This window comes from Diadema antillarum, unplaced genomic scaffold (genome assembly GCF_040938485.1).
Source record: "Diadema antillarum isolate AM-2024a unplaced genomic scaffold, OU_Dant_1.0 seq00000136_RagTag, whole genome shotgun sequence".
In the NCBI taxonomy this organism is placed as follows: Eukaryota; Metazoa; Echinodermata; class Echinoidea; order Diadematoida; family Diadematidae; genus Diadema; species Diadema antillarum.
In genome coordinates, this window is record NW_027271213.1 from 452,522 (window position 1) to 477,811 (window position 25,290).

Genomic DNA, 25,290 nt, shown 5'->3' on the forward strand with positions numbered 1-25,290 from the left:
GATTTCAGAATAAGTATATAGGCCAATTCTTAAAGCCCAATGAATGCCCACTGTGCGACCTGAGCCTGCGAGCTGGTGCGAGCTGTATGAGACGCCAAGTGTCACATGGCCTACTAGTCTTCGTTACGAAATTAGTAATTTCATCGATGAAATGATCATTTCATCGACGAAATGTCATTATTTCGTTACGAAATGACCGATTTCGTAACGAAACAGGCCATGCGACACTTGGCGCCCCGTACAGCTCGCACCAGCTCGCAGGCTCAGGTCATAATGCACACAGTGCATGGGCATTGGGCTCAATGATAACGTAATATAATCAGAAAAAAAATAACATCTTAATTTATTCTGCGTGCGAAACGAAAATGAAATATCGAAAGGCACCAGCAATGAAACCAAAGAAAATTTCGAAGAACAAAAAACAAGCAAACAAACAAAAACAGAACATTTTGAATGTTTTATATACTGTAAGATGTAGGGCCTAGTGTATAAGAAAAAAGAAATTATACAGTACATGTATTAGAAAACCTTATATTACTGTTTGTCTCTGGGTTTGTTGTATTATAATTCATACATCTTTCTGCACATAATAGGCTTACTAGTAGGCCTAATAATAATGCGATACAGAGTTACTCTCTAAAAGAAATCACTGGGAGTGCAAATTTTCACTCTTGAAGGAGTGAATACAAAAAAGAGTGAATTTAGAGTGAAATTGGAGTGACTTTTGAGTGAAAATGTTCATTTTCACTCGTTTTAGAGTGACCTCAGGGGTCACTCCAAAATCTTCGAGCTAGTGATCCCTGAGGTCACTCCAATACGAGTGAAAATGAACATTTTCACTCAAAATTCACTCCAATTTCACGCTAACTTCACTCTTTTTTGTATTCACTCCTTCAAGAGTGAATATTTTCACTCGATTTTTTTTTTACAGAGTAAATTACTGTTTATCGTAAAGTAACTAACTGTAAATTGTGTACTACTTGAACACTTTAAAATTATTGCAAATATCCAATAAAACATGAAAATACAAAATCTTTTATCAAAATGACTTCACAAACTTAGATAATCTAAACAAATACCTGTAAAAAAGATAACTAAAGAATTATATCAAAATGATAATACAAACCCAAATTCTTATACGTAAGCATATCATGAAATAATAATGAAAAAACGATTTTTTTTTGGTAGTAATTATTGCCTTAAAAATCTTATAGGCTTACCAGTAGGCCCTATATGAACTTTCTTTCGATGATGACACAAACATTAAACAATAGAATTAAAAAGAAAACCTCTTTAAATAATTGTCTTAAGATATCACATTTGAATAATTGAATGTAGACAAAGAAGCACTTTAATTGTTTGATAACACTTGCAGACTTACATATCTTGACGGACTACTTTTTTTGTAATTTATTTATTTTGTGGTTGGTTTAGGAACACGTATAACTAAAGATGAGTTGTTTTGCGCAAGTCATAAACTCTGTGATTATGTATTGATTATACACGCGTGAGTTATTGTACAACAATTCAATACGCTTCTTTCAACGAAAATCGACAACTGGATTACGTTTAGCCAAAGAATAATTAAGACATGTAAGATAAAAAGATATGACTGTAACTTTAACAAATTCTATTAAATTGACGTAATCGAATGTCTTTATGTTTCTCACTAAAGAATTACTCATGCACATTGTGAGCGTGATGTAATCTAATCAGTTACGTGAGACCGCCGTATAGCAAAACAATGTTTGAAACTATGATGGAAGCCTTGAATGAGGACACAAGAGACTACATGCCCCATGTGAAAAAAAAAAAGAAAGTGAAAGAAAGGTAAAGAGCAGAATTTATTCTAAAAAAGTATATGATTGCGAGTGGAAAAGAGAAGAAACGAAAGCAATGAATTTTAACGCAAAATTGTGAAAGAGAGCATGTCTTCAAGTCACCGTATGCAAAAATGTTTCCTTGTCTGTTGCGTATTATTACATTGCATCTTAGCTATTTTTTTTTAAACATTTATGATGAACTCTTGTCATCCTATGTGATACCGAGCACTAAGAGCGAAATCCACAAAATTGATATTGCTTTTGACAGCTGTATATAATCATTGAAGTAAGGAATGATATTTCAAATGTGGCGCGCTTAAATTTGCGAAGGCCTGCAGCAATATGTTTTTGGCTATCATGCTTGTTAGGACTTTGGGCAAATTTTAATGGACTTTGAAATTGTGCCCCAAAACACAATCTTTATCCACAGATAAATCGCGTCCGAACATCCATCGGGAGTTTCGAATGTCCCGAGTTGTAGGCCTACGCATTCCGTGTTGAAATGTTGTTTCCATGTCAAATATAATCATGATTCATGCAGTGGTGCTGTGGTGGATATGATGCAAATATGGGCATAAATTTTGCTTATCAAGCCTTAGTAGACCTATTGGTTGACCTTGGGTTGAAACCAATTACTATATGAATTCACATTTTTATACATTAGTGTGAATTAAGTCTTGGTCAATATCTTTAAATAATAAGCTAAACATTCTCCAGCAGGAAAGCAAATGTTTAAGTTTTGTTGTCCTTTCAATGATCAGTTTCTTATAAATTCGGATTTTGTGTACTATTATGACTGCAAGTAATTAGATGTTCTGATATATTTGGTGGCACTAACTTGAAAATTGAAGTATAGGCCAATGTATAAGCAGTGCAACAATAAAGGCTTTTAATTGGGAAGTTATATACACATTCATTCACTGTCAATGGTTATAGATAGAGGTACATCGTACTCATATAGATGACGTGATTTGGATGTGTCCCGAATAATAATTCTGTGTTGATATCAACTTATGAGGTTCTGAGAATGTGTACAAAATTAAAAATTGTAAAATCCAAATTTGATTAATTCGACATACTAGTAGTTGCCCGAGTTTTAGTCCACCTAACTCCTGAATATCGAAGCATGCTCCCTGCATGCTGCATAAGAGATCGACTTGCTTGTCTGATATTTTCATGATAACTTTACTTACTGACTGAACTGTAGGCCTACTTACTTATGAATGAGAAAAAGACATGTTCAGTGCATTTATTTTTGTTTGAGTTCGTAATTTCACGCACACTTCGACTGTCCCGTGTCTCTTCACGTTGCACTACTGCGCTTCTCCAATTGCGTAAGATCCGTAACAGACTTCGACGCGACGCGACGCGACGCAACACGACGCGATGCGATATACGTCGACGCGACGCAGACGAGACGCGGACCAGTGGAGGAAAATGGCGACATGCCCACCGGTTAGACACCGTAATTAGCTCCGATGACTGAGCGCTGTGCTGGCTGAAATCTTACTGTTTCGTCATTCAAGTGGCCAAATCAAGCAGAAGACTAACCACTGAAGAAGAGAAGACAATATTTGACACCAGAATGGTAACTCTTTGTAGATTAATGACTGACTTAGCTGAGTAGGAGTTTTCAGAAGCCTTTTCAGAAATGTCCAATGCATCCTCGCTGGAGCTGAGTTAACTGTACAGTACTTGACCCGTAGACAGCCGGTGCGCCGGTGCGGCCCATTGTTGCGTTGCTTGGACTGGCGTGTCACGTCCCTGGCCCAAAACCACTATTTCGGCGCAATTGGTCAAAAATCGTGTCGCTTATGTTCCTTCTCACCTAGGAGAGATAAAAAGCTCTTTCAAAATGCTCCGGTGATTTTATGTGATGCCAAGGGACATATAGACAAAAACTGAAATCATTTCGAAGGCGAGATTGTACCACTAAGCCATCGGTGGAGGGTTAAGTTCGGCCAACAGGCTCAAAAGTGCATGTCGCCAACGATGATTTTTTATGTTTTCTCAACTTTGTGGGAAAATATGAGCATAAAGAAGAAGCTTACTCACAGTTTCAGAAAAGTAGCCGAACGTTCTATGAAAACCTATCACAACTTTATAAGCTTATCATTCTTTAACAACAAACTACCTGATGGAAATGTGTCGCCAGATCTGCTGAAACATACGTTACCATCTTTGTACTGCAAACTTGGTAATGCTATTACAGTGAATACTACACAATTGTATTGTTTTTCTGACCAAAAGGGGTCTAAGTTTATGTTAAAAAAATTTCATCACTCAGCTTCAAAAGACATGCGACTGCAAATCTCGCAAATATAGATTTTAAAAAGGTAGATTTAAGAGAAGTAACATACGTTACCATCTTTGTAAAAAGTATGAAGGTGCATGGCTCTGAATGATTGTTCTAAAGTTGAGACTTATGGAGTAGATTGTCCTCATACCCATGGGTGGCAAAAGATTCATCATTATGTTGCTAACTTATACGATTTAATCCACAAGTGTAACATACGTGATGTAACTTACGTTACCACCAAATGACAGAAAGCTTAATTACACCATTAATTACCACCTAAATGTATATTTCTCGAATCTGTGCCGTCGATTTGAGGCCATGGGATAGCTCAGCAACCTCTTTTACTGGCATCTTGAGCATTGGCAGCGCGCAAAATACCTTTACATGATGTGTTGAAAAACTGAGTAAGTGTTTGATTGTTGGAAATGTGTTGTTGTTTTTCATAGAATCATCTTTACTTCTGTTTATTGTGTGTTTATTAAGTCAGTAGGTTTCACCGTAAAAATCCAGTAATTACTTTGCTGTACAGGCTTATTCTTTTGAAATAAATCACTCAATTTATTAAGTAACGTATGTTTCAAATTTTGGTAACGTAAGTTTCAAGATGTTGTCATGTTAATAAAAGACAATCTACGGAAATTTAATCTGAGACAATTTAATTGCTGCAGTTATGATGTTGATGAATTTCTACGTCAAAACATATCAAATTCATTTACAGCTGTATGTTCTTGTTTGTTTGGAGGATGCAGTAAAAGGGGACATAATCATAGTATCTTTAAAAAAATCGTTTGGTGGGCGTTGATGTTCAACTTGGCTTTAATGATGTCATATTTCAGGTATAAGCAATGCATTTAACATTGTTTTAAGAAAATTCAATGCATAGCTAATAAGATTAGAGATTACACAGACCTGTAATTCAAAAGTAGTGGACCAGGTCCCTGCATTAATGTAGTAACGTAAGTTTCTAGTTTTGGTAACGTATAGTTTCATCAATTCATGTCATTGAAAAAGGATATTCTAGAGAATGTGCGTGGATAAAAATAACATTTAATTGTTCTAGAACTATTGTTGAAGGAATTCTGTAGGGAAATACGTCTTTTCTATTATATTTATCTTTGGTTATCATAAACCAATATGGTGACTTACTCCCTGACTATTTTTAATGGAGAAAATAAACTCAAATTTCTGTCGTAATGTCGTTGATGATCTCAAAGTGAAGAAACACACATTTTGAATGAAGAAAAGGCAACAAAAATACAGTGCATTAGAGAAATGTAATTTCAACTACATTGTATTACTGTTACCATCATAGATCAGGCCTACATGATAATAATAATGATAATGATAATAGTAATTATAGTAATATATGTTTCAGTAAGCTATATGTTTAAGACATTAACATTTTTTGTTCTTCCTTCTCGTTGAAGTTATACAGTTGCAATGGGGAAGAGCAGTGCTAGGATTAAAACCCCATAATTATAGGGAACGTGTTAGCTGTAATCAGAATGGCAAAAAAGCATATCTCTAAGCAAAGATTCAAGAAAAAGAAAACTTATGCCCGTCTCATAGTTAACAAAGAAAAGAAGCAAAGTTACACATCTTTTTTTTTTAACCCTACCACATCAGGGTAATTATAGGGGAGGGGGTTCAGGCTCCCCCGCCCCTTTGCCAGCAGTCAAAATATAAACAAAAGGAAATAAAAAGAAAAAAATGAATCGCGGACTCACCCTCCCCCGTTTGAAATTAAAAAAAAACCAAACAAACATGAAATTGGGCTTGTACTGGCAGCATCGAATTGAGCTGAAGCCTTTTTTTTTACATTTCTTCAATTTTCTTTTCTTTCTTTTTTTTTTCTTGCTTGTCAGTCGATGAAACCCGGAAAAAGAAATGAAACCAAAAAAAAAAAAAAAAAAAAAAAAAGGCACGGGAGCTTTTTATTTTTCTGCCCGTCAGGAGATTAATACTGGAAGTGGTCGACTTTCTCTAACTCCTGACCCCATCCCCCACCCCATAAAAATCCTACTTACGGGCCTGCATGCCTATAATCATTATCAGTATCTTTGTTGTGCATGCATACCAACTTGTCCTTTCACTTTTCTTTTTAAAGATTCAAAACATTTTTCCTGGAGACAATTTCAAGATACGGCAAGAATTATTAATGCAAGACTTGTTATTCTTGTTATCCTTGTGGATTATACTGTTTTATGCATAAATAACAAGGAAAATCGAGTACATCATTTTACTAATGACAATTTCATTCATCCTACCCAGTATTGTGCTAATGAAACTGTGTAATTTGACGTTATTTCATGGACCTCATTTTGCCAAAGTCAACTTAGTAAAGTGGTCATTTATTTAGTTAACAAAGAACATTTCTCGGTTCCTTCTTTCCCTATCTCTCCTTTACCGAGTTCAGACATTTTAAATACAAGCAATACGGCGTTATTGTTCATTACGAAGCACTTTAACAGAGTAATCATCTCGTTTCTGCCGTTTCTTGTTTCATACAAGTGTTAAAAATTTTGTGAATACTATTTTATTGCAATTGCTATTTTCAAACTGTTCCTGCATAGAGTAACTGTTGCGACAGCTGATGAGTCTGCAAAGTTATGGATTCGAAACATATCTTTCAACAGCATGAAGATAACAAGTTACAAGACATCAATATGAAGATAACAAGTCACAAGACATCAAGCATACGAAAACTTTCATTATGATAAAATTAAAGTGAAACCTACGTTACCCACCACTCGTTTTATATTACACGTACATCATGACAATATTTTCATCCGTTAAGGCACGAAACAGCATGTTCCCAACTCTTATCATTTCAATGCTATAAATTCATAAGTATGAAGCCAATTGTCTTCAAAATATCAACAGTTACGGATTACTGTTCTACTGAAGAGTTTATACGAGGACATGTTATAAAGTCTTGCAGTTTTACAACTATTTTAATTGTTATTTTTGAGAATTGTATCGCCATAATATTGCGACATCGTGTTATAATATTCGTTCACTTAGAGTTGAAGAGAAATTAGTGTAAGAATATATACAAAAACCAAAAAGAAAATGTTCCAAAATTTGCTGCACATGTAGTAGTATTGTCTTTGTAACTTACGTTACATTAACGTGAAACATACGTTACGTGGAATATAACGACTATATTTTTGCGCATATAGTTTCACATGTTTCATCGATGATACTCAAGAATTAGCTGGCAATTTGGGACTGATAAATGGTGAAAAATATTTTCTGAAGAAAGTCTGATGTCAAATTATCGAGAAAACAAATTAACATTACCTGTCTAAGGTTTAACACAATAGGACATGCTGTGTTCAGTGTAGCATACAGGTCATTTGCCATCCTTCCCATCTGCAGGCAGCATTTACAAACATGGCAGCCGATGGTATACTTCACATCTGACGCATAATTATCTCAATCATAGAATGTAGTCACCAATCTTAATGCATTTGAAATAGAATGACATGGTAACGTATGTTACATTATGAAATTTACGCCCCATGGAAGAAATTATCACACCTTTAAAATAAAGCAAAACTATGTGTTCATATTTTTCAACTACAAACTTGAATATTTGTCTCGTGGATTGGTATAAAAATGAAACCTATTCTAACAACTTTAATTTTCCCGTTTTGTGATTGTCCAATTGTGCCGAAATAGTGGTTTTGGGCCCCCTGCCTTTCCGCCACACGGGGCGGGGCTGGCGGGTCCATGTCTAGTCGGTGCAGATCTAACGTTAAATCCTAGTAAAAATTGATGGATAGAGCACTTGGTAGTGTGTTGTTTTTCTTCACATACATTGGTGTAAATACTTTAATTTATGTTATCAAGAGTCAAGAGACATTATGTTGGTAATATGGTCAGCAGGCAGACCTTATTTAACGTGACTGTACAGTACAGTATGCAGTAACAAGAGGCCATCGAACAAGACTGAAAGAAGAGGCAGATTATTAATATTATATTACTGAGTAATCGGTCCAGGGGCAGGGCTGAGGGTAATCCTAAGTAAAAGATTCTTGCAGATATCAGCCGATTTGTGTGTGTGTGTGTGTGTGTGTGTGTGTGACCTCTTCACCTGGATTTATCCCTGCTGTTTTATGAGTGAAATGAAGTGGTTTCTTTTATGTACAGTGATTGGGTAAGATCGATAGCTCCCCTGGGAAGTCTCCCTGAAAGACTAGGCAATAAGAATGAAGACAAAGTGTCTTGCCAAAGTGGCAAAGGATGCTACTTTGTATTGCCAGGCTTGGATGCGAACCTCATAGTACTATTAAACATGGGACATAAGGAAACCTGCAATCTTATCTGTGTGGTCTTAACCGCTCAGCCATGACAGCTTCGCCTAAAAAGTTACTAGCTTTTAGTAATATTATTTATTGATTGTCCACTTGACCATTTAACTCCCTTTCTGTGTAATTTGTATGATACACATTGGTCATAGCCTATCATTTGTTTTCTTTTTTGTTATATTGAATATCAAACCCTGTCATCTGCAGGATTGTTTTTCCTTTCATTTCATGCCCCCCCCCCCTTAAAGCTTGTTCACCACAAATTAAGGATGCCTCAGTAATTCAGACCCTTACTGTATCAACCAAATTTTCCATTTTCAAGCAGCTCTGCCACTTTGCTGCATGTGGTGAAATTACTCTGTACTTTAACTTACCTCCAGTTGTTTGGCAATTTGCTTCTACATAACATTTTCCCCCTTGTGTTGTAGTTGCAGTACATGTTGCTGTTCAGCCGGCAGGGCAAGCTGCGGCTACAGAAATGGTACACACCGTTCCTGGAGAAGGCCAAAAAGAAGATTACACGGGAGCTCATCGCTACAGTACTAACCAGAAAACCCAAAATGTGCAATTTCCTAGAATGGAGGGACTACAAAATTGTGTACAAGAGGTGAGTGATGTGACATTTTCTAGTTGGGATGCATGTCATGTACAACATTGTATGACCATGAAACTTAGTGCTTGTTCTATGATGTTGATTGTTTTGTTGTTGCTATTGTAAACTATTTAGGAAACAGACCAGTTTGCAGTTTGCTACTGTAAATATTCATATGTATGCATGCTTCCTTACAGAAAGTTATCAGAGGCATTGCCAGAGCTTGTCTTATAAGGTTTGCACGAGGCTTGTTGATGCAAGAACTAAACATTTATGGTTACCCACTTTTCACTCCTATTAATGTCTATAGTGCTCAGTTTTGCTGTTACTGCAGTTCTGTAGAGATAATACCATTTTAAGGGCATGTATCCCTTTGCTCTGTAAATGCTGAAATGTTTCTTGGCTCTACATGGACCTTGTAGAAAAGAAAAGAAAATGTTTAGTTAAGACACTTGTAGGTATTGGAGCAAAAGAAATCAAGGTACACTATGTACCTGTTGGTGTATAATTCCAGCAATCAATCTCTATTTTTTTTTTTTTTTTTGGGATATGTGTGTCTTTTCATTGCTTTTATTGTGATTACTGGTGGGAAATACTCTTTCATGATTACTTCATTCAGTATTATACTGTTTTACTTCACATTACTATACCAAGGACATGAACAATATACAAAGATATAGAAGTAAGTTTGTAAAATGTATAGAATGTTGTATTGTAATTACATGAAAAGGGGACAGAAGACAAAGAACATCAGACCATTTTAGCACAGGCAGGTAATGAAGGTACATTTGTGCCACTGCAAATATGCAAAATTGTTTCAAAATATTTCAAACCTTCAAGCAACATGTATTTCATACTACATATAATTTCATGCATGTGAAGCTTCTGTGTGACATGAGTGCATAAAGTGAATTAATTCAGTACATCCTGTAGAGTCTCTGCAAATTATTCAAAATAGTGCAGTTCCCAAAACTGACATTGTGTACATGTACAATTTTGTAAGTGTAAAGCTTTCGTGTAATCATGAGGTAACATAAGGGCATTAGTCTCTGCAAACTGACCATATTGTAGTAGCATGCTAGTGGCGAAAAGTGATTGTTTTGCTTTCACAGAATAATCATCCCTGCTGTCTTTCTGCCCTCATTCTTTCTTCTTCATCTGTAGGTATGCCAGTTTATACTTCTGCTGTGCCATTGAAGAGAATGACAATGAATTACTAACGTTAGAAATCATCCACAGATACGTTGAGCTGCTCGACAAGTATTTTGGAAGTGTAAGTATTGTAAAACTCTTACTTGGCTTGTTCAGTTTACCTCCCAGGATTGTCTGCATTTTATCTCTTCCCTGCACCCAACATTCATGTCCTGTATAATTGTATACATTCTTTTGTATTTATTTATGTATTCTTTTAGCCAACTTGAGCTGAGTGAAAGGTTTCAATGCAGTCCTCAACCCTGACTACTTTTTTTTCTTCTCCTTGTAATTGGTACTATTATCTTGTCTTTACAGGGGAAACACATGCAATCAATTGTAAAATTTTGGCAAAGAGTGCTAGAAGATGAGATAAATTTTTGAGCCAGTCTAAACCAAAGGATGTGGAAGATTTTACTAAGTTAAAAAGCAATATCAGTATTAAAGTACGAGAATAAAAGCTCATTTACTAGGTCTCACCAGATATGTGACTACTTTTTGACCCTGATATGACCTGTAGGTGGTGATCAGATGACAAAAAAACAAACAAACAAACAAAAAATCAACTAATGACTCGTGAAGCTGAGTCTTACAGTGTCTACAACGTTTCCTGTCAGAAATGATTGCGTTTGTACATCTACATTTTTTTGTATGTACATTACGTAGACGCATTCTGCCTACGATTTCCCCCCTCACCTTGTGCAGGTATGCGAGCTGGACATCATCTTCAACTTTGAGAAGGCGTACTTCATGCTTGACGAGCTCATGCTGGGTGGGGAGATTCAGGAGACAAGCAAGAAGAATGTCTTGAAAGCGATCCAGGCTCAGGACCTCCTCTCAGAGGTTTGTGCTAATATCAAATCTATCTCTTTCTCTTTCTCTTTAGTCTCTTTGACCTTTCAGATATTTCTGTTTAGTCTGGCCTACCATGTTTGGAGAAATGGTACCATGTTTTTATCACATTGCTTTCTAAACCAGGATTCAATAAATCAAAAGAAAAACTAAAAGAACTTCACATGAACCAAATGTGATTGCAATTTTTGAAGAAATTGCCATTGTCTGATCATACTTGAATCAGTTGTGGTTTTTGGCGAAACGCTAAGATTATGACGAGCCAAGACTTACAGAGTCAAAGTCTGATCCAAATCTCCGCATGTATTTTTCTGTTTCCTCTGCAGCTGAAAAAAAAAAAAATATTGTTTCACATTTGTTTTTTGTTGTGACAATGAGACTTCAGTTGCTGATTATTATTTTTTTTTGTTTTTTGTTTAGCATTAATTGCACATACAGAGTACATTGAAGTATTATGAAAGTTTGTTTTATGAGCATGTTCAACTTTATTGACTTTTAATTCATATTCTTTTGACTCTTTAACATATCCAATTTGATAATCTGTTACATATTTGCTGTGATATATTATACAAGACAAGAGATAACATTTCCGAACACTGAATACACTCAAACCCCTTCTGGTTCTGTAACTGTATGGGGTCTAACTGAGAACATGGTCGTACTGTATACCACTGTCTCATGATAATGATAATAATGGAAATCTCTCATGTATAAATACTGGTCATCAATTCTAAAACATTACACTGTATGGTATTGGTCAAACCTCTCTGGCAGTGTAGGGCCACAATGATACAGATCGAATCCAAATTAATCTCTAATTGAAATGTGATAATGGAAACTGGATATATCATTAAATAGCCTGTAAATTAGCATTTCATTCTTGCTTATCGGTGATTCCTCCATTTTAATAGAGCAGTGATACTGAAGGTACTATATGAAAGAAAGCAATAAAAGATCATCATATTTTGGGCAAATTTGAGAGGTTTGACCAGTTCTGCTCTCCACTTTAACAGAAACTTCACCTTTGAATCAGAAACAAGTAATTCTTAGCCATTGTAACATAATATACAGGAGAGAACTTTTAATAGATACCGTGGCAGGAACAATCATCAACTTCTTGTTCTGTGTTGAGCTTTGATGCCACAGACAAAAGGTGTAGATTATGCCACACTAAATGTAAATTCTGAAAGTTCCACTTTCCAGTTTGCAGCTCAGCATGGAAGTTTCTCCTTCTACAAATGTTGCTCAGATAAACCAGAGAGTGAGCAAGGAATAAGAAGACAAAGAAATGATAATAAATTGTTTGGTTTGGAGTGCACAAACTCTGTACACACACAAAAAAAAGGTAGATTTAGTATTTAGATGTGTTGCAGATTTATACTCGTGAGGTGAATTGTAAGTTTGGGCACTAACTCTGATTGTTGATAGTTATATTCATATTGTGCATTTTTTTATGGGGGGAGGGGTGGTGGGAGAGAACTATTCATTATCAACACAGGATGAGAAGCTGATGATCGAGTCTGCTATTCATCACACAATAACACTATCTCCTTGTTCATAATCCGTCATACATAGTACATCTTTTCATTCCTACCCACACTATTGAGAACCCTGACACATAACCCATTACTTGGAAGCAGTCCCGGCTGCAACGAGTCCCTATCATGTCATTACATCCATCACATAGCAACACTTATGGCAGGTGTCTATGGGTACGCTGACATCTTTCAGCTAGTGAAAGTCAACGTGCTGATTTCCAGTAGTGCATGAGTGCACCAACACGACGCATAAACATATTTTATGTGTTGAAATGTTCACATTATTGTTTATTCACGTTTTGTAGTCGGTAGATCTGCAATTAACGATCACAGATGATGGCATTTGTGATGTTTTGAGGGGGTGCCATTTCCCTCTCAGTAGTCTTGAGCAGTTGCTAGCACACACACGTACAATGTACACATGTACAATGTACGTATGCATTTGTATGTTTCAACTCATATTCTTTTATGTAGTTTGTGACATTTTCATGTGTTTTGATTTGAACTTTGTGTTTCTGTGGACTATTAGCTGTGGAGTGCAATATTTCAATTGTTATTTGACCAATATCTTCTTCTCCAGTCAGATTTGACCATGTGTATGATAAATTATGCACATGTGTCTGTGGGTGTGTGTATGGGTCTACATGTATGTGGTGTGTGTGTGTGTGTGTGCATATGTGTTGGTGTTACAATGTGTATTTGTATGCCTTCAAACAGATAAGCGTTGGACATAGAGCTTTACATAGGATACAAGTGTATATTCAAAACCACATCAATAACTGCTCACCATAAAGTTTGTAGGTACAGTGCAGATCCAGTGGCTTTCAGGGAAAGACGTGTGCATGGCATAAAATGGTCAGAGTCAGTCGATAGGTACAATATATGCCAGATTGTGAATTGTGTAATGTACAAGTGTACCAGATTTTATGTTTTTGAAATTCTGATGGATGAAAGTGTCCTAGATTCATTGACATTCATTTTGATTCAAGTGCAGTGTAGGAAAAAAAAATAATAATGTTTACAAACTGAGAGTAAAACTTGCAATTTGCAGTGAACATGTCAGAGTTTGAAAGCAAATACTGTATAAGCTGTTATTTTCGTGTACAGATATTTTCGCAAATAAGGAGGTCATGGACATTTTCGCGAGATGTTGTTTTTGCGATTTTGACACCAATGCTATCACAAGTGCACTATTAAATGCCTGTTAGTTTGAGATATTTTCGCGTGTTAAATTTGCGGTCCAAGAGTGATTCGCAAACTTCGCGAAAAATTAAACCCTTGTGAAAATAACAGCTTTTACAGTAACTCCATAATGTATTGTATGTGTATGTCTATGACCTTGCGTGTGCTCTTGGTGTCTCAGTCCGTGCGTGGGTGCTGTAGACATCTTTTTCAGTGGTTGATGTTAGAGAATGAAACAAATCAAAGGTGTGGTCACTTATGTATTGTAGCCATCCGTGTCTGAGTACAAGAGACTTGGTTGTGTGCAGATCAGAGCCCCGTTTCATAAAACTTGTCATAGTGACAACTGTCACATTTCTCTGACAAATTTGCTCTCAGCCAATCAGATGCAGGGATTTCAGTAGCTTGTAACAACTATCGTAACTTGTTATTGATAACAAGTTTTATGAAACGGGGCCCAGGTGTGGTGATGTACGGTTGTACATGTATGTAGTGCTGATCATGGTGCATTTTGATTGGTAGTGAAATGATGAATCTGACCTGTTACGTTGCTTAGGTGCAGAGTGGTGGATATAAAGGTCTATCAATAAGAATTGTTAGAGCAAAGTGATCAATAAGTATACGATATCATTATTATCTGCCATGGACCCACTTGTATGAAATATGGAGTATGTTACAGATGTAGGAGAATTTTTATTGAAAGTACCTGGCATAAGAAATTTTGCATCTTATTTGTTTTTATAGGTAAAATGCATTGATATTTCATTCGTGCAATGTAGGCCCTATCGGGAATATGATTTTCATTCATGCGTGCGCCCTTTATTATTGTGATGCAATATACGGCATGTACACAGATTTTAATTTCAAGCCATGGTTACAAATGTACAATGAACATTGTATGTTTTGTGTTTTTCAGGGAATAATTTTCCAACTCAAATTTGACTAGCAGTTTCAGCTGATGAACAATATTTCAAATGGTATCTTGTACACTTTTGTGGAAGAAAACTGCACCCAAAACATAGTTTGTGTAGCAGTGGTGTAAAAATGCATAGCAAATTGCGATGCGATACCAGGAAAATTATTGCCTGGTTTTAGACCCGCGCTTCTCAAACAGTGGCCCGCAAAGCTCTCGCAGGTGGGCTGTGATGTTGGCCAAGAAATGAAATCAAAAAGGTCAATATCAATGTATCTTGTAGCTGGGTCTCGAAAAGAAAAAGATTATAGAAGCCAAAGTGTGCTTCGAGTTGAAAAAAGTTTGAGAAGCTTGGTCTGTCATAGACAAAGGCCCTATAAAAATGAAGACTTTGTTGATGATTGCTGCATTGGTGGTCAATGCAGTCATGTGTATTTTAAGCCAACATGTGAAATGGTGTATCTGTGGCATGTCAAAGCAAATGCATGAAAACTACTCTGCTCATTGTTGCAGGAGTGTCATGGTCTCTGTGTGTATGAACTATACATTCTTTCTACTCTCGACAAGAATTGTGACATTCGGCACACAATACTGCAGCCAATCATGTGCAATGGGTTTTCAATTTGATCACCAGAGCTGGGCTGGCCTATTTATAAAAGAGATTATCTTGCACTTGTTTGTGTGTATAAAAATATATATATATTGCGGAATTGCAGTTTGCTGAATAGTACACAAATTGGCACAAAATTTGACTTTAACACATACACTATGTAGTCTAAAAAGTACCTGAATTTACATATTTCATGTATTGCCCTTGATATCTGCGTAAAATAGCCTTCATTTTTCACGTATGACATACATTGTATGTTATCATGTATGCATACATACAACATACATTTTATTGTGTATTGGAAGGAGCTGTAATGCCAGTTTCATTTGCATACTGTACATGTGAAGGTGACTGCCATTGTAGTTAAAATGAAATTAGGGGTTCACCTTTAAGTATTTTCAAACTGCAGCTCGAGCTGAGTGGGAAAACCAATATCGTCATAACCGATGATCTCTTGGACGAGGTATCTACGGGAATCCTTCGTTTCTTGCCTCCTTGTAGAAAGATAAAGCTGAACAAAAAACAAACAAACAAAGAATAGTTCTGCGCTTTTCTATCATTTCAACTCTGGTTGTAATCACACATTGTTATTCGCAGTCATCGTCTTCTTTGCACTAATAAAACCTCCCCTATCCACAAGCTGTGCACCCTCTCACATCCAAAGAATCATCCAGGGTGTTATTTAGAATGTCATAGCTATTATAAAACTTGTTAACTTTAATGGTATAGTTTGATAATCATGTTTTGTTTTTGTTTTTGTTTTTGTGGACATGTTGAAACTGTTTACAGTGTATGTGTGAATATACATATATGTACATACTCTGTACATTCATGTTGTTTTGTTCGGGCCTGTAAGTAACTTTTGATCACATCCTTGCATATTAGTACAGACAAAGTTTATGATCATTTTGAATATATGTGTTCCCGTCTAGAAGAAAATGTATGTGCATTACAGTGCACAATATATGTTTGATAAATGTTATAGGTTCTAAATCATATCAGAAATAGATAAGAAGTTCGGTGGTTGAAGTGTTTGGAAAATCTAAGGAACTCCCGGTAGCCACTGTTAAACCACTGCCAAACTGCTAGACATCATGATGTTTTCTCTGAGACAAGCTTTGTCTTGTCTATGTGATAAAGTACCCTGTTGCATTGTGATCATGAATAACAAAGAAAAGTGATATGATAATATTAATGCTGACATAGGCAAATCTACAAATTAACTAAAAGTGTACATAGTATGGATTTTTTCCTCAAATATCAACATTTTCACATCTTCCTCCCATCCAAGTTCAACTGACAGCTTGATGGCCTTAACTCCAGAGCTATGCTTTTGTGTTAATTAGATATTAATAAGAGAATGTCATACATTATGGGGTGATACAGTGCTTTTTCTGATGCTGAAAGAGCAATGCCATTCTGTGTGCAAATTTGCTTGAATAAGCAGTATTAAAGACGACAACAAAACAACACATTGCTGCTATGGCGAATCTAGAGGGGGGCGCAACCGATGCATGCCCCCCCCCTTTATTTTTCGTTAAAAACAAAAGAAATAGAAAGAAGAAATGAAATGAAATCCGGAAGTGGCACCAGAAATATTAGTTGCGCCCCCCCTTTACAGAATTCCTGGATCCGCCCGCTGCGTTGGTAGAGATTTCAATGAAATCTAAACAAAAATTTGAAAGTTTATAGGATATTCATTTCACAAGTCTTCAGAAAACATTGACATTGGTTGGTCACGTGGAGCTTGAAATATAAATGAGAATGATGCTGTAATCACATCTTAACTTTTATATTTAGATATTGTAAACAAAAATATAAACACCATGTATTTTGTTGTTAATTCTGCAGCTGCAACCTCTCCCCCTTTTTAAAAAGGCCATTCTTACCTGGTTGACTACAATACTTTGATGTAAATCACACAGAGTATTCTTTATTGATGTCATTCCAGGGAAAGAAGTTTGTTGAAGACTTGTGTACAGGTCATTAGGAGACTTGTGAGGTCACGGGGTCATGACCTCATCTGATTTGCATGCGTGGTTGTCATTGATAGTACCACAGTTTGAAAACGTGAAACTTGAAGGTCCAAAACTTTGTTTTTCTAAAACTGACTTTCATGGCCCAATGTTTTTAACTTGTTGAAGACTAGTCACCAGTATACTCAGGCAGGTGTCTGTGGGAAATTTGTTATAGCAAAATAGCAAAATCAAATCATCCTTTAAACAGGTTTATGTAACTTCTACTCCACCATAATGTGTGTTTTAATAGTCATTTATTTACACTATCTGTGAAAATCTACATGTACCACTGACCAAAGGATGGCGTGGCTCTTTAAAGATGGTTAGCTAGTTAATCATGTATCAGAACACCCACTAGCATTTGTGTCTCGTAGCCATGAGTGTACATCTCAAACGAGTGTCAGATAGGTGTACAAGTACTGTAGTTGTGCATACATGTACAGTTGAACCTCTCTTATCCGGCCTCCCTTTATCCGGATCTCTCTATTATACGGACGCAATCTCGCCGTGATTTTTAAAAAAAATAATTACGGGAGGAAAGGGGGATTCCCAGCTTCTTGAAAACTCCTACACAAACACACATGAATTACATGTACTTGATACATTTCTTAATAATTATTTAGGTAAATTATCCCAAGAATTTATGAAAGAAAATGATTTCATTCTTGCAAACACAAACCTCTATTTTGAGGTCTGTAATACTGAGTGGGTCTGTAATACTGAGTGTAACAATGAAAAGGTTGCAGTATACACATTACTTCATGTGGTACTACAATGGGCTACATCAGTACATGTGTATGTATATGTACATGTATAAAGCATTGAGTCTCCCGTATCCGGCCAAATCCCTTATCCGGATGAGCCCCGGTACCGACTTGTCCGGATACGAGAGGTTCAACTGTATTTCATTATGATTTGTCTCCTTCCATCCCCACAGACTGCTCCTAAGCTTTAAATGTTGTGATATTTTCAGTCATTGATCATTTCTTGTTATAGTGTCAATGCTCTTTTAACAGCTCTAAAAAAAAAAAACCAAACAAAACCAGAAAACAGGTTTATATCGATAATCAGCTCATTCATTGACTTTATGTGTGTAACATTTTTGTTTTCCCCATCTCTCAATGCGATTCCTCTTGTAGCCTGATTTTTACGAGGTTAATTGATGATTCAGCCCAAAGCTACATGAATTGCAGAAGTAAACTGGCAAGTAAGCAAGAAAGTTATATGCAGTCATTATGTATTATTATTATTATTTTTTAATTTCATGCCTGTCCTGTCTTATTTTTCTAACGTTTCCTGGTCCTTCTCATTTGTTTCATGGTGTTTTCATGCTCTTTAGCCGTAAGTGCGGTAGTTTCTCATTACTGAAATGTGAAACTGCTTGCATTGAAGCCTATGTATAGATGTGGAAACCACTTGATAAAGCTATTAAAACTAAATAAAAGAGTTCACTTTTGTTCAGAGTAGCCTACAAGAATGGAATGAATGTACATGACAATGAGTGTACGCATATGAAATTATAAGGAGAGGATTTGAAAAATAGAAATTGCCAAACCACAATATTTGTGTAATCAGGAACGGAAAATCTAGTATTTCATACAATGTAGGTAATAAAAAGAAAATCACATCCTACATACTTGTTTCTTCATAATGTTTGAGAGGACACAGTCTTTATCAACATCTGTCTAAATTTGTTTTGTGTCTGGTCTCTTCATTCACTGTCAAATGTACTTGTACAGGGCTCGACACTAACGATGGCCCGGTGGCCCGGGGCCACCAAAAATGAAAGTCGGGCCACCAAATTTAAAAAAAGGGCGAATTTGGTGGCCAGCCTCGGGCCACCAAAATTTTGGGAAAAGTATGTCAATAAATTCGTAACATTTTGTGCCAGAATGCATGCAGTGAGTGTGTGACTCATTAAAAAAAAAACAAACAAGACTTTTATTTTGTTATTGGTTTTTTTTTTTGCCACCAAATTTTTCTCTTTGGCCACCAAAAATGTGAAATTGATGATTTTGGTGGCCCCATCGGGCCACAAAAAAAAGAAAAAGTTAGTGTGGAGCCCTGACTTATACCATCGGCCATTCTCGACATGTAGACAGTTTCCATGGAAATGCATACAGCTCATATTCACTACCACAGATGTAGCACTGGTATGGGCGGTGGCAGGGGAAGCACACCATGTAAAAACAGTTCATCTTCATAATTATGTATATTATCTTTTATCTGGAAGGCAGTGGATGTACTGTTCTTTATTCTTACTGTGTATTCTCTCTATGCTACCAAAAGGGTTTAGAATTAATCCCATTCTGCGTGCCAGTTCCTTTAGACAACAGAGCTTCCAATTTTTATTTTTCTGTTTTTTCTTCTCTTTCCCTTTCACTGTCTTTAACAATGGTTATTTTTTTAGTTTTTGTTTTCATTTTAATTCAACCAAATGAAAAAAGGATGAAATTCTCTGATGTAGCATGATTAATATGATTCAAAACTTAACTCATTAAGGTTTCGTTTTATCTTTGAACTGATATTGAGGAAAGAGCTTACACTCTTTGTGTTTCTGAGAATGTTAGAACTTGTATGTTACCGAAGTACATGGATTGCAATACCTGAAAATGGCAGTAATGCATAAATATGCAGCCCTCCCATAAAGATACATCTAGCTCCATTGAGCCCTTGTCAGTACGCCAGAAATACGGTTATAATTTATATAAAACATTAAGACGTGCAGAAAGATTACACCATTGCTGTACCATATTTAGATGAATACATAATTCTTGAGAATATATGAATGTGTGTTTGAAAGTTTAAAATACAGATGCAAGCAGGGAAGCCATAATGTGCATCTGAACATTGTAAAATGGGTTGTAACAGATTGCTGAATATGTGTGTTAGCAGTCAATGTGCAATACAGAAATTGATATCAAATTACTACTGACAGAATTGTGATATTTACCATAATTCGTAGAGGCATGTGGTAAATGAGATGACAACTTCTGAAGCATTCATTTCCAATCGACATTTTGGTTGATGCAAGGAAAATGCACCCACTTTTAATAAGGGATGGATTTTGAGAGTGCTCAATCTTGTATCTTAGATTGATATGTACAGTGTAGGACTTTGTATTCGACATGGGCGAAAGGACTGTGGTATATTATAACTTAGTGTCAAACCAGTCGGGGCATTCGGAGAGGAGGCAAGACAGACATTAATTTTCTGGTTATTTAATAGACCTTTTTTTTAAAATGAAAGTTTGACATTTTCATAACAAAATTAAGGTCATTGCTTTTACTGAATGTCAGAAAGTGAACACCACAAAGCAACTCATCAGAAACATGCCGTAACTCTGGAAGCAGTTCACAGATGGGCCGCAGAACTGTAATTGTTGTAAGAGATTCAGCAAATAGTGGAGAACCAAATGATTTGAACAAAATAAGGTGCATTAGTACAGCAGTGATTGCAATCTTTAGTTCGTTCTGTCTTTACATCAAAATATTACTAATTTTGTAGTTATGATGTACATTGGTTTAATTACTGTATCTTTGTTAAGTGATTACTGTATGTAATATGTGCCTCTTTCATAGGGGAAGTATTTTACTTGTAAAAGCATCAAACCCCCAAAACACGCATATATAGAAATGGGCAAACCACAATTGTATGTTGTATGTAGTACATGTACTTACATTCTACGATACTAGAGTCAGTATTACTGATATTTTTTTTTCTTGTTTGTTTGGTATTCTGTCTTTGTTTCTCAAATTAACATCTGTAGTCTATTTATTAGGAAAGTAAGAATGGGCAGATTTTGGGATTTATGCAAGGGACAATGTTTTTGTCTATTAAAGATGTTGACAAGCTGTGTACATGTACCAATCAGAAGTAAGTCACTCCTTGTGAACTAGTCTACAATGCTGCAATCATGCTTTTTAAACAAAAATATAGTTGTACCTCTGTGAACAAGTTTTGTGGTGCCCTGCCTGCAAAGATGTGCATGTACGGTGATAGTGAAAATTCATGCCATGAGCTCTTCATAAATACTTTATTAAATACTAAGTTAACGTTTCCCCAAGTCCGCTGGATGCTACACAAATCCGGATACAGGTGCCAAGAGATTTTCCATCCCATTGAAAAGTAACAGAGTCCTTGTTCTTGTACATTGTACATTCCTATGTGTCTTGTTTGCTTTGCAAAGCCTGTTTTCACATGTTGGAGTGCTATCTCGTACATGTACCATGCCAGAAGGTTTGGTTGTTAACATTTTCCCACAATTCTGTGTTAATGTTTGCCTTTTTTTTTTTCTTGGAAAATTTGTTTCTGATATCTGTAGTAGTGTTGAATTGTAGCCTGTTCAGTTTTTAGTGGTAGCTGCTATTGACAACTTGCTTACTATGTACATTGGAATTTGACTTCAAAGTATACAAAGTGCTTTTACGGCCAGTGCACATTTTAAATTATTGATAGAATGCTGACTATGATTATTCACTTTCTCTATAGCACAGAAATATGCATGAAATACCATCTTTTCTAACAATGAGGGGTTTTCCAAATGCACTAAAATCAATCTTTTAAAATATTAACAAATATCAGCCCTGATGAAAAACTTTCTCAAAAGCCTGTATTGAAATTTTTGTGCAGCTGCTTTACTGTGTGAAGCTAATGACAAAACACATCTTTTACCATAACTGGTTCATTATGTTACATCAGTTGTAGTGTTTTCTAGTACAGTGCACTCCCGTTATAACGAACACGGTTATAACAGAATTCCGGATACAGTGAAGTAAAAGTTATGGCCACAACGTTATCCTCTTTATGTATTTGTTCGGTTATGAAGAAATTTCGATATAACGAAAGAAGAGTGCCAGTCCCGAGGACTTCGCTATAATGGGAGTCTGCTGTAGCTTCGTATTCAGTCCTTTCCTCCCTACATTTGGGGATCAAGGAAAGACTCTCTTTGTGTATTCTCTCTCATGATTTGTGGGCACATGGGTCTTCCCAGGATCTGTCTCTTTGTCATACGTCATTAGATTTTTCTCTTGCAAGTCATTCATTTATCTTCATGCCTTGTGGGGCTCTTGTAATTTCATCCAAATCGTGTCTATGTATACATACAATACACATTGTATATCATGCACATTTTCTAAATGTACACACTACTTCACAGTGAGTGACATAGAGCTTATCTCTCTATTTGTGTGCATGTGCTTGACAACGTACTGTATAAGCTGTTATTTTTGTGTACAGATCCATGTTTTCAAATGACAAGGTCAAGGACATTTTCGCGAGATGATGTTTTGCGATTTTGAAACCTAGGCTGCCGTAAGTGCGGTAGTGCCTGCCAGTTCGAGATATTTTCATGTGTTGTTAAACTCGCGGTCCAACAGTGGTTCGCGAAATTTGCAAAAATTAAACCCTCGCGAAAAATAACAGCTTATACAGTTAGAGATTCATTGTGTCAACATCTATTTCATTACCACTTCCCAAAGGGATTCTTCATGATTTCTGTTAGACTATATTGATATACACATATATATCTTACATTAAAACAGTAATTTTCCTTTCCTTCTTGTGTGAACATAACCTTGCATAGAATTTTGTAACTCAATGTTGCTTCATTCAAGTGCATCTCTCTATGTAATTCTACATCCAGCTATATGTGTATAGTGTGTGGACCATTGATATTGTGCATGGAACATATTTCTCGCAGGGTTGAACTAATAGCCACAGTATACCGTTAGTTTAGACAACAAGAAGTTTCTTCTTGAGAAACCATTGTGCAATTTCCAGTGTAGATTAGTTACATGTGCACTACTGTATAAATTTACAAAAATTTGCTTTATATACTATAAATATCAAAAATTGTTTTATCAAGATTTGTGTGCTTAACAAGACAACAATTATGACCGTGATTGTCAGTCCCTATTGCTTAGAATAACATGAATGTTTGCATAACTATATTATAAAAAATGTTTGCTTGCTTAGATTCCACTGGATATTTATTTTCCTTCTCTTAAACCTGTTAATATCTGTCTGCCATTGATGGTGAAATTACAGCAAACGTTTTCTTTACATTTTAAGATGGTTTCCTAAAACTGTTCACGGGCTTTTGCTAAATCTAGTTCTACTGCAGTGCACATTTAAAATTATGGCATATATATCCATTATTCAAACAGATCGGCAGGGGCATACTGGTATGTGTGTAATCTGTAAATACAATGTGTATGGGAATCTATACTGTCTAATTTGGGGAATAGGGAAATTCATTTAACCATATTAATGTCTGACAGTTTAATATTTCTTCATTTCTTTATGTTCCCTGTCAAAATGATCCCATGCTATTCAAGAAGTCATCAATTCCTGCTGCAAATTCAAATTCAAATATCACTTAGCTCTTATTATGATATTAAGTGTCTGTATGTGTTGAGAAATATACAAGAAATATTTATATGAATGTACTAGTTGGGACAGTTTTACATTTTATTGACTGCTAGGTAGCTGACATTTGCCCCATGACCATTCAAACTCAAGTTTGTTACAAAAGAAAATACTGTTTGGTGTGAAGGAAGCATGACAAAAAACCCCAAAAGGAGGAGAAGCCTTCCAGTAGAAGGGAAAAATGCAAAGAGCAGCTGAAATGTCTGTGTTTTGTTATCTTCTGTTTTTACTCACAAAGTTTTTGTTAAAACTAGAAACCTCTTTAACTACTTCAGCACTCCTGTCCACCAACATGGCTGAATCTCAATCATAGGTGAAAAGTAGCCCCCAAAAGCACTTCTACTCTCTGTTTTAGACACAAGAGTTTGCTTGAGGTGATACATTTTTGTAGCTCATTGGGAATCTTAGGATCATTGTGATGGACCCTGACCCAACCTACCCCCACCCCGACTACAACAACTGAATGAGGACATCCTTACCCCGCCCCTTACAAACTGCCCCACGCCCTCTATAGTTCCATCCTCACCAACACAGGACATTGACACTCTTCTTTATGTTTCTGTCTCCCTTTTCTTACCCTGTAGGAGTTGGAGGCTACCCGCAATGCCCTGGAGGAAATGGGTTTCCTGTAACTCCCACTTGACCTTCGACCTGATGACAATAATTGCTCACAACCCCACCCTCTCCATCTCCTCCTCCTCCTCCTCATCCTTCACCTCCTCCCCCACCCCAAAGACTGTTCACCTGTAGCAAAGAATATCAGACACATCTGACAAGCAACATTTATGCACATAAAAACACACATAAGTGGGATATACACGTTGTACAGTACCGGGTCCTTGGGGCCACACAGAGTTGCCATAAAGAAATTCAAATTCTAAAAGAATATTTAGGTTGATTTTATAGGAACTTGAACTTGTAGACTAGGTATTCAGTTTTACACACTGTTCTGTAAAAGTATTTAATATAAGCTCAATATGTCTATAGTATCTGTCCACAAAGCTCTATTCTTCTGTGGTAGGATGTACGTAGTACAAAGGGGGGGGGGGGGTGTATGACCTCATAGGATGAGGTCTAAGCTGCCGATCTATTTCAAGGCAGCATCACTTGGTTGTCAAGTTCTGCATGCCCTCCTGGGAACTTCCACAGGAGGCTGTTCTCCACGATGTAACCATGGACCTACTAGGTCCATGATGTAACACAGGGTGTGGTCGGGGAGGCCACAGTCACATGCTGAGCTATCCAAGAACCCTCATCAATCTAGTTGAGATGCATTTTTCAGGGTGGGAAGGAGGAGAGAGGTACAGAGTTGGAATAAAGATGCTGGGTTTTGTGACACAAACATATTTATTACAAACCTCACTGCAAATGCACCTGTTATGATGCAACCAGTCGTCTCTATATATTTGTAATTTGAGGGGGGCACCTTATGGTATACAGATGTCTGCATCAGTGTGGTATGATACATGGTATTGAACTCTGCATTTCGTTGAAGCTTTTGCGACTTGAGAAGAAGGGATAGATGTCATT

The 25,290-nt window shown here is 36.4% G+C and overlaps 1 protein-coding gene across 4 annotated transcripts; it reads left to right on the forward strand.

The window, feature by feature from the left end:
• Positions 1-3,267: 3,267 nt before the first annotated feature.
• Positions 3,268-24,475, forward strand: LOC139727547 (AP-1 complex subunit sigma-2-like). Of its 4 annotated transcripts, XM_071638526.1 has the most exons (7): positions 3,268-3,411; positions 8,864-9,042; positions 10,192-10,300; positions 10,924-11,061; positions 15,723-15,776; positions 18,471-18,538; positions 24,345-24,467. In XM_071638526.1, the coding sequence occupies exons 1-6, from the start codon at positions 3,409-3,411 to the stop codon at positions 18,492-18,494; spliced, it is 507 nt and encodes a 168-aa protein (XP_071494627.1). In that variant the 5' UTR covers positions 3,268-3,408; the 3' UTR covers positions 18,495-18,538; positions 24,345-24,467. The 4 variants fall into 4 exon arrangements, with proteins under 4 accessions (XP_071494627.1, XP_071494626.1, XP_071494629.1 ...); XM_071638525.1 differs by lacking the exon at positions 18,471-18,538 and having other exon boundaries at positions 24,345-24,475; XM_071638528.1 differs by lacking the exon at positions 15,723-15,776.
• Positions 24,476-25,290: the final 815 nt, after the last annotated feature.

Bases quoted from the DNA above. Each gene is read 5' to 3' on its own strand.
- LOC139727547 (XM_071638525.1), top strand. The intron at 9,043-10,191 runs GTGAGTGATGTG...CTTCATCTGTAG, and splicing joins TACAAAATTGTGTACAAGAG to GTATGCCAGTTTATACTTCT. The intron at 10,301-10,923 runs GTAAGTATTGTA...CACCTTGTGCAG, and splicing joins TCGACAAGTATTTTGGAAGT to GTATGCGAGCTGGACATCAT.